The sequence below is a fragment of the Rasamsonia emersonii genome (genome assembly GCF_000968595.1).
Source record: "Rasamsonia emersonii CBS 393.64 chromosome Unknown ctg1118621762484, whole genome shotgun sequence".
Classification (NCBI taxonomy): Eukaryota; Fungi; Ascomycota; class Eurotiomycetes; order Eurotiales; family Trichocomaceae; genus Rasamsonia; species Rasamsonia emersonii.
In genome coordinates, this window is record NW_013562528.1 from 1 (window position 1) to 9909 (window position 9909).

At 53.3% G+C, this 9909-nt stretch overlaps 5 protein-coding genes across 5 annotated transcripts; 2 read left to right on the forward strand and 3 right to left on the reverse strand.

Annotated features, from left to right (window-relative positions):
- Window positions 1–280: 280 nt before the first annotated feature.
- T310_10306 (Nitrogen assimilation transcription factor NirA) lies at window positions 281–2283 on the reverse strand (the record flags this gene model as incomplete). The annotated part of the gene is made up of 3 exons (XM_013467283.1): window positions 281–441; window positions 503–1647; window positions 1682–2283. 3 exons carry the CDS (start codon window positions 2281–2283, stop codon window positions 281–283), a joined length of 1908 nt encoding a protein of 635 aa, XP_013322737.1.
- Window positions 2284–3387: 1104 nt separating this feature from the next.
- T310_10307 (uncharacterized protein) lies at window positions 3388–4198 on the reverse strand (the record flags this gene model as incomplete). Its single annotated transcript, XM_013467284.1, has 2 exons — window positions 3388–4011; window positions 4103–4198. The coding sequence occupies 2 exons, from the start codon at window positions 4196–4198 to the stop codon at window positions 3388–3390; spliced, it is 720 nt and encodes a 239-aa protein (XP_013322738.1).
- Window positions 4199–5138: 940 nt separating this feature from the next.
- T310_10308 (7-dimethylallyltryptophan synthase) lies at window positions 5139–6623 on the forward strand (the record flags this gene model as incomplete). The annotated part of the gene is made up of 2 exons (XM_013467285.1): window positions 5139–6382; window positions 6449–6623. The coding sequence occupies 2 exons, from the start codon at window positions 5139–5141 to the stop codon at window positions 6621–6623; spliced, it is 1419 nt and encodes a 472-aa protein (XP_013322739.1).
- A 287-nt stretch (window positions 6624–6910) lies between these two features.
- Window positions 6911–7574, reverse strand: T310_10309 (Beta-galactosidase; the record flags this gene model as incomplete). The annotated part of the gene is made up of 3 exons (XM_013467286.1): window positions 6911–6914; window positions 7119–7413; window positions 7469–7574. The coding sequence occupies 3 exons, from the start codon at window positions 7572–7574 to the stop codon at window positions 6911–6913; spliced, it is 405 nt and encodes a 134-aa protein (XP_013322740.1).
- Window positions 7575–8750: 1176 nt separating this feature from the next.
- On the forward strand, window positions 8751–9907 carry T310_10310 (uncharacterized protein; the record flags this gene model as incomplete). The annotated part of the gene is given in 3 exon segments (XM_013467287.1): window positions 8751–9485; window positions 9616–9691; window positions 9711–9907. Coding segments are annotated over 3 exon segments (1008 nt in total), but the record flags the coding sequence as incomplete, so codon positions are not given.
- Between the last annotated feature and the right edge of the window lie 2 nt (window positions 9908–9909).

The window sequence follows — 9909 nt, forward strand, 5'->3', positions numbered from 1 at the left end:
TGGCCAACGCCGCCGCCGGCAACGGATGGGAGAAGATCCATATCCCTCACGAGGAGGCCGAGTTCACGCATCGCCGCAGTGGCAATTCGAACAAGATGTGGCTCGCTTTTCAGCCGTATTATGATCAGGTCGTGAAAGAGGATCCATCTGTGCTTGAGTAAATGTCAGTAGAACGGTCGCTAGCAATAGCGGAAAAATGTAGGATCATCTGAAATCCGAGAAAAATGTGATCTAGTACCCAATATCAGTTATAGTACATACAATACATGTAAATGACACCTCATATATCGGCCGACTCCTGCATGAATCCGAATAGTAGGTCCAAATCCTCAATGAAAGGCTGCTGCTCCATCGTGCTCGGACTCAGCATCGTTTCCGGAAACATCTGCCGGCTCAGATCGACGTCCAGTGGGAACGAGTCCCCCACGTTGGAAACCGATTCTAATCGCATCATTAGTAATAACACATCAATAACAGATCATCTAACGTAATAACGGCATACCCCTTCCAACTGGAATCCCGTTGGCCTCCATCAGCCGCCGGATGATCTTGGCCGGCGCCGACACTCCGCAATTCGGCACCGCCAGCTCGTCCAGACAGCGCAGACACACCGTCAATGGCGACGACGGGTCCCCCCGCTGCGTGCTTTCTCGCACGGCGGGATTGCGCGCGTGGATCGTGCAGGCCACGTAGACGGCGTAGCTGAGCATGTAGTTCGCTCTCCGCAGGGAGTAGGCAGATTGGTAGGCCAGCGCCAGGCTCGTGATGTTCCGGGCCGCCGTGACGCAGCGTTCCCAAGAGTGTGCGGGCCCATTCGTGATGAACGGCCGGTGGAGCAGGATCAGAAGCGCATGGTACGTGGTGAGAAGGATGATGCCGTTCGGAGCGGCCATGGTCGGGCCATTCGAAGACGACGAATCTTGTGCCCATGGCTCAAACCGCAGTTCGGACGGGAGGTTCTTGTACCACGTCAACAGTTTCTCATCCATGTAATCGAGATGCGCCCTCGTCTTGTCCGGCGTCGCTCCCACGACGTAGAAGTGATCGATGATGCTCGTCATGATCCTGGACAGCGAGCACAGCTGCTGAAAGGTCGAGATGGAGTACAGGCGAATCGGGGTGGGCTGATTTATCCTCGTCGTGGGCAGGGTGGGATCGACATACGGCGTCCACAGTTCATTCTCTTCAAACGTGTCCATAAAGTCCCACGAGACATGGGTGTCTCGAAGCTGGATGGTAAACGGCCTCCCAAAGTAGAGACTCTGCAGTTTATCGCAGATGAAAGCGCCCCAGAAGACCCGCCGGCGAATCTCGATATCTTCTGCGTTCCCGGCGACCTCCTTGCAGTCCAGGTGCAGACCCAGGTCATACACCATGCGCAGGGCGTAGCCCGTATACAGCCAGCCCTTGGAGGTCATCCCACGGGCGTTGAAGGTGCTGCCCAGCATTAGAAGCCCCGTGACGGTTGGGATGCTGGAAGACTGCAGCAGATTTTGCTGCGCCAGCAATTCGTCGCACCGGTCAAAAAACCGTTTGCCCGCCGTCTCTGGACGGTCCGGATCTTCTCGCACCTCGATCCGCTCCGAGAACTTGCTGGAGCACGCAAACACCGCGTTGAGCAGGAATTCCGAACAGTAGGGTCCCCCCCTGGGCGAGGTCCCTCATGAACGCCGGCCGGTACGTGAGATGAAACGTGTGATGCTGCCGATTCCAGTGCAGGTCCAGCAGGTGCATCGCCAACTCCGAGGGGATCCCGCCTATCGTCGGCAGCTTTCGCAGATCGTGTTCCTTCTGTCGCTGCAGGGCGGCGTTGGCGATCAGCTGGAAACGGTCTGGGTCGGAGGTCGCCCGGGACTCGGTCGAGTCCGGCATACTGGTGGGACTTTCGATATGGAGGGCCGAGGTAGGGCCAAAGATGCGGACGACGCCGCACTCGTCTCGGGAGATGAACGTTGAGATGTTCTGTCTTTCATCGGGCGTGAGGCCGTCGCGATCGTCCTGTGCGCTCGGCGGGCCGCTCTGCTTTGGGGGGCGCTTGTCGTGCCCCAAGTCATTGAGAGAATCTGGCAGGCGGAGGACGCCATTGTCCAGGGAGATGGAATCCAGGATGGCATTTCGCTCTGCTGGATCAGCGTTCTTCAGCGAAACCAGAATCGCCTGTAACGTGCGCTTCTCTCGTTCGGCCGCATCGATCAGGGCCCTCGATGGTCTACAGCGGTCAGCTCGGAAGAAAGACGGTGGAACGCTCGGATGGGTACCTCTGCTTCGGAGGATCAGCTGCATAGACACAATGCCGGCGATGGATCAGACACGATCCACACGGTCGACCGTGGTCGCATCGGATCTTGCGCGCGCGGCAGAACTGACACGCCCGGCCGGTTGGAGGATGGGACGATTGGCGTCGCACACTCATACCGTTCAACCAGACAAGAAAAAGCTACCTGGAGATACATGTACGTACACACGTAGATAAACGAAAGCTCTGTGCACAGCCTAGTTATCGGAAGGTACCGAACGATGCGGAGACATGGGGATAAAACTAGCGTCGCGACCCCGCAAAAAGGATCCATCTAGCCAGTTTAGTCTGCTGTCGAGGAATGGTTTCGCTCGATGTGATTCGACAGTCTTGTTTGGCAGAAAGCAATTATATCAGCCTGTTTCTTCGATGGATCTTTTCGATTGAGAATTGTTAGCGTAACAGGGATAAGATAGTTGATGTCAGAAGAGCAGCTCACGAATCAGGCAACTCATCTGCAGTCCGTCGATTCCATCTTTGCATTGTCCTGGACAGCATTATTGAAGATGTGAGGTTGCCTTTAGATTTCGATCTAAGCTGGTAGCGATCTTTTCTGCTGCTGAACATCGTGATGTGTAGTGAGGAAGAGCTTGGATTGTGAGAGGCGAGCGAGTCACCTGCTGGTGAGTGGTGACCCAGCCAGCCCTAGCCCCAGGCCCTGAGCCCTAGTCTAGGCCTGCCTTACAGAGGTTGAAAGCAGAACGTTATCCAATAACTAACAATTTTTTCATCAATATTCTTGCAGTCTTACCTTATTGTGCAGTTCTAGATGAGCACTCACTCCTCTGCTTCCTGAGCTACTGCTGATCTATATTTATATGTTATTAATTTGCTTATTATGCAAGAATGACTTAATATTAATATCGATAAAGATTAGCTTGTATCATAACAGAGAAGGGATGATTAAAAGCTATCAACCAGAAAAGCTCCAACAGCTAAAGACCGTGTCATGACACTGGCTGAATGAAATACGGCTTGATATAGAGATGGATGACTTGCGGTCAGCTGCAGCTGACAGATGGAATAAATCGATGGTGATGGAACTATCTTACAGACATTGTCTAGGCGGTCTTTTGAATTCGATATACCAGTCAACGGCGATAAGACCCCTGCTCCTGCGGCTCCAACTCCTCGCCATCGTGACATAACGTCCAGTCCTCGAGAGGATACGCGATCGCTTTCGTACCACGGGCTGGCTCCAATCGTCTGCCCCCCAGCCAATGCCGCTCGGGACCACAGGTGCACTGCATCACCGTACGGTCAAAAATCACCACATCGGGCATCTTCGTTTCGTCGGTGAACTTCATACGATGGAACACAAAGTCGGGGACCCATCTCCGCCAGTACACGCGCGTGGTCCGGACGAACCAGGGGTTGCCTAGCGGGAAGAGGATCAGGTCGTAAAGGACGTTCATGCGAAGCCCGTCGCCCTTCGGGGCCGGAATCTCCCATTTGCAGTACGTCAATGGGCCCATACTATCGATCAGTTGGAAGTAGCCCAGGGACAGGGCCGGCGGCTGCTGGACTAGCATCCGGCGCCAGCTGGCTTCTTTGCGGAAATACGCAGAGGCCTTCTTTTCGGACTTGGCCAGGTCGAGCGATGATAAAAGCGGACGCCCGAGGTCGAAGCAAAGTTCAGTCCAGCAGAAGAAGAAGAAGAAGAAGGCGGGAAAAAAGGGGGAAGAGCTCGGCCAAGAGGGGGTTTGGGACCTATTCTGACGATGGAGTAGCAGGCGCAGGCAGGAAGAAAAGAGCCCGCTGGATGGATGGAGAGTGAGCGATGAGCTCCCTCCATCGCCGGCAGACCAGCTGGGCGGAGGTGAGGAGGGTCCGCATGTCGAGGCGGAGGAGGATGGCTTCGAGAAGCTCGGGGGTGGAGAAGACTCTGTGGGAGGCTCTCATGGTTGTTATGAGTTGTTTCAAGGAAGAAGAGGTCGTATGTGTTGATACAGATGCATGTTCTAACGAGCTGTTCAGCCTCATATCTCGATCTGCACCAACACGGCGGCATTGTTTCAATTGGTTCTGGATCAAGAATTAATCAGGCATCCAGTTGCCTCAACGGTCGACCTGGAATTAGTAGAAAGATTTATATCTGTATATCTGTATCCGTGGTAGATCTTTGCTCGAATCACTTAGGACTGCCTAATGCGGTATATCAGCAGACCAGACGATCGACGATTGTATCCTGCAATGCTAAGAACAATTTTCAGTCTTGTACGTCAGAAAGATCTTGAATTGGAAGGGTACTTTCTTCTCTTGTTTTCCCAAGAAATGACATTGTTCTATCCAAATGGCTCATTCTTTCTTTGTTTCTTCTTTGTTGCCAGGGCCATACCATTTCTCTGGAATGAGGTTGTATAGCGCCGCGAGTCAAGTCGAAACAGACAAAGAATACGGCAATAGATCCATGTATTTTCTATAAACAACAAACTAAAGGAGACTATACTACAGACTAGACTATATAAGACAGGATCTGCCTATCTAGATCTGTTCAGTGTGCATTCAAGCTGACTATAAGCAAACTGATCGACACAATATGGCCAATCCATTTGTCGTCCCATCAGGCTGAACGCTGCATGCAGTCTTATGGCTGAGTTCACGCCTTAAACAGCCGCAGAGGCTCTTCGCAGACGACTGTTTGTCTGAATTGTTCTCTGCTTGTCTTCCTGCTGACAGATAGGCGCTGTCTGATTGGCCTGCCATATCGAGACCGTGGATATAAAAACAGACGTCGCGCTTCCAGGCAGCTGTTTACTCGACTGTTTACTTCTACTTGACTGCAAATCTCCTGATCGTCGACTGCGGTCTGTATTCTGTCGACGACACTGCAGTCACCACCATGGCGCCAGGCTCGCATTCTACAGCGAACTTGACCCATGCCACCGATTCTGCGTCCCTCCTTCCTCCTGTCGCTGCAAGACCAGCAACGTCGCTCGACAATTCTGTCTACCACAGCCTGACCAGCGTCCTCGAATTCGCAGACCAGGACCAGCTCTTCTGGTGGACCGAAACCGCGTCGATCGTGGCAAAGCTCATGGAGAGCGCCGGCTACGACGTCGAGTCTCAGCGTCGCTATCTCCTCCTCTATCACGCGCATATCCTCGCCGCGCTGGGCCCAAAACAAACCCCCTGCCCCAGCGACAGATCTGCGAGCAGTCCCTGGAAAAGCTTCATGACAGACGACCACACGCCCATCGAGATCAGCTGGAACCTGGGCGCGAATCGGTCCGTCGTTCGACTGAGCATCGAGCCCATCGGCCCTTTTGCAGGAACCTCATTCGATCCGTTCAATCAGCGACCAGCCCTCGAGCTCCTGCAACAGCTACCTGGCATCGACCTCCAGTTATTCTACTATTTTAGAGACTGGTTCTTCATCGACGACGACGATGTTGACGACGTTCTGAAAAGACGACCTGCTGGCGAGCACTCATCCCAGCTGTTTGTGGCGTTTGATTTCGACGGCGGAAAGGTAACGACGAAGGCCTACATTTTTCCCCTTCTTAAAGCTCTGGAAACGGGGATACCTGTTCTGGATCTGGTGTCGACGGCGATCCGCAACCTCGATGAGCCGGCACTTTCCGTGTCGCCAGGGTGGAACGTCTTGGAGGATTTCATCCGTTCGTGCCCGATTGCGTCTCGACCCAAGTTGGAATTCATCGCCATTGACTGCGTAGCTCCAGAGAAGTCGCGGATCAAGATCTACGTCCGGACACCTCACACGGCGTTGGAGAAGGTCAAGGACGTCTTTACGCTGGGCGGTAGACTCAACGACCAGACGATCCAGACTGCGCTTGGCATGCTGGAAGAGCTGTGGCGTCTCGTTCTGGATCTGCCGGATGGCCTGCGTGATTCGGACGAGTTGCATCCACGGGACGAAAACAGCGCTGGCCATCGCACCTCAGGCGTCCTGTTCAATTTCGAAATCAAGCCCGGGGCCGCGCTTCCAGAACCGAAGCTGTACATCCCAGTCCGCCACTACGCTCGTAGCGATCTCGACATTGCGCGTGGCTTGACGGCGTTTTTCCGTCGTCGAGGCTGGACCAGTCTGGCGGAGACGTATACAGACACGCTGAAGGAAACGTTGTAAGTGGGAGAAACTCTGTCAATACATTGTATGTACTTCCGGCAGCCGCTAACGATTATGCGCAGTCCACACCATCCCCTTGCCGAGTCGACGAGCACGCATACCTACATCGTCTTTGCATTCAAGAAGACGACGGGTGTCTACCTGACGGCCTACTACAACCCGCAAGTCTACGCCAGACCGAAGCCATCAGAGAAGCTGGAATGGACGAAAGACCGCCTTAGGGGTCACAGGCTCTGACTCACAATCTTCGACGTCGAGTATCAACTGTGACAATAGATTGGCCTTGGACTTGTCTTGGCTGCTATCTGGTCATCCGGCAGTTGCTGACATCAGAACTTGCTTCAAGTACGTATGGTATTCTGATGTACTGTTTCAGTGCTCCAGATAGTAAGTACATAGAACTTCTTGCTTGAATAAAATCTTCACTGGAATTGAATGATCCAGTTGAATGCAGCTAGCTTGATGTATGTACACGTACAGTTCATACCTACGTCAGCAATGCAGCAATAATTAGTCTTATTCCGTCAACTGCAGCTGTCAGTCATTTTCAGCTATATATCCTACGCCGCCACCGGTGCATCCGGATCAGGATTATTAAACCACTACCCTGACCGCGCTGCCGTACGCCGTGAAGTTGCTGCTGCTGCTGCTGTTGTTGTTAATATTTCCCGGCTCGAGTTCCAACACCACCACCTCGTTTGCCCCGACGTAAGAATACACCCCGGCACGTACAGGCTCTGCTGCGGCCCGATGCGCCAGTACCGGCCCAGCTTGTGCCCGTTCACCCAGACTACGCCCTTGACGCCGTCCGGCAGGGAGAGGAAGGTGTCCAGGTTGAGCGCGGGCTTGCCCTCGGCGTTGTCGACTTGGAATAAGCCGCGGTAGAAGAGCGGGGGGATGTTAGCACTGGTGTTGGAGGGTGGTGCAGCTGGAGCTAAAACACTGATGGGCAGCTCGTCCAGCTGCAGAGAGTGCATGGCCCAGTTGGTCAGGACGGTCCCCCCGACAGTGACGTTGCCGACGATGCCTTTGCGCTAGTCCAGCAAGGCTTGCCCGTAGTCGATCCGGCCCAGGTTCTCGACCAGCAGCTGCAGCACATCTCCCTTTTTGCAGGGACACTTGCACCGTCGCGGGCGTCTCGTAGATCCTGTCGATCACGCCCACACGCTGGCCGTTCACAAAGACCATGACGCGGTCGCGCGGTCCGTCCCCCGGCAGAAGCTGGCCCTGCACGGCCGATTTCGCCGTGTGCTCATACAGCACGAACCCGTACGACTGATATTATATTAAGACGAGATGCGATAGATGCATTCGGGACGAGCGGTGATGACGATGATGATGATGATGATGACGACACCCTTGTCATGTCTTGTGCAACATAAGAAATCCTGACTATCCAAGTCAGAAAGGAATTGCGTTCGTTCGGTCGATCGATCGATCGTCGGATTCTGTCATGTTTCTTGTTTATATATGTGCATTTCTTCGAGTCAAATGACCAGCACGTGCTTCCAGAGATATTTATTCATCGTGACTCGACTCGACTCACCGACTTCGTCGCATGTCCTCCAGGTGTCACAAACTAGGTAGGTAGGGGGGATGGATGGATCCTCAGGGAGGCTTCAAGAAAGGCCCCCATTTTTCCTCGTCTTTCCTATTAAATTCTAAATTGAACTCCTCTTTATTGCAGAGACGCATGACCATGACCATGAGCAAATGTGCTTGCTTGCTAATGCTAAGTTACACTACATCTTCATCGCCTAGGCAATTAAAATTCTGCACCTGCAGTCTACTTTCTGTCTGGCCCCAATTGCTTATGCCAAGGCATACATGTATGTATGTATGTCTGTACATGCATTACTTACACCCTGCCAGCCAGCCGCATGCTGTTGTGTCCCGTTTCACTAGATGTTCTTGTTCTGGAAGGCTCTGCGAGATGGAGACTGGCACGCGCGTATACTGGAGATCAGATCTGGCCCCGAGGGGATGCAGGAAATCATGGACCTGGATCCAGGTACTGTACATTTACTGTTGACAGAACTGACTTTAAATTAGCAGATTTATAGCGTTGGTCAATCCAACAGCTGCCACAGGCTGAGATTAACCTCGACATGGACATGCTAGACCCTGCCTATCACAAGACAGACGCAATTCTGATCAAGGCCTTCCATCAGACAGCATACGGTCCAGGTCAAGTAACACAGATGGCAGGAATCCCTGCACACGAACTGAAATTGCGGATGATGTCGAGCTGAAAGCTGAAAAATGCATGGCTTGTCGGGAGGATCTATAAAAGAATGAATGTCTGTCGCAGGATCAGCCGGACTAAACTTGTCATATCTACAACAGTATCATCTTCTGCCGACTATGTCCACCAAAAAAACCCCCCAGCCTCCACGACTCCGCTCAGCGTGTGACGCCTGTCACCAGGCCAAAGTGCGATGCACCGGCGGGTCAACCTGTCTGCACTGCCGGAACCACGACCTGCAATGCCATTACAGCTATGCGGCGCGCATCGGCAAGCCGAAGGGGAGCCGCAATCGCAAGACGCTCGCCCGGCTGCAGTGCGCAGGACGCCAGGAAAACAGGACGGTCATGTCTGTCGATTCAGGACAGAGTTCTTCTGGTCTTCCGGCTGTACCGGTCGACAGCGCCCTGTGGAATCCATCCTTGGTTGCTCCTGCGTGGACTGGCAGTGAGAATCTTCCGGTACAGAGCTATCCACTGCCTTCCCAGCAATCGCAAGACAGCTATAGCTGGCTGTGGCAACCGCTTCCTCCTTCGCCGCCGGAGAGCGTCAATGCCTGCTTCAACACGCACATCCCAGGAGAAGCAGTAGGTGAAAGTCAGGGTCTTATATCTGCCAACACCGGCACCGTCGATGCGTACACTCCAGGACACATGCCATGGGTGCCAACTTCCCTCCCACCAGACGATAACCTGGCAGAGGACAGTAGCAGCAACAGCAGATGCGACTGCGACTGTCTCGAGAGGCAAACCTCGCAAGTGATCCATCTGCATCACCACATGCGACGAGATGGAGAACAAGACCAAGACCCCTTCGACAGCGGCCTGCAGGGCCTCATCACGTCGTGTCTGCAGGTATGTCAGAAGACCCTTCGATGCCCCTTCTGCGAGAAGGATGCGTCGACGGTGTTCTTGATCGTGGCATCCGTACAGATAGCATTACGACGGTTGGAGGAAAGCCTGGTCGGACTATTACTGATGGCAGAGAAACCGCCATCTTCATCGTCGCCAGAAGGAACAACGCCAGACGGAACACCGCTTCGAACGGATCGTTCTAATACGTATTACTACATCAAGCAGACGCTCCTGCGTCAAGCACTCTCCCAGGCCCAGGACACCTTGCGAGATCTGCAGAGCGTGATCACACCGTCGTCGCTGGACAACAACAACAACAACAACAACAACAACAACAACAACAACAACAACAACAACAACAACAACAACAACAACAACAACAACAACAACAACAACAACAACAACAACAACAACAACAACTCCT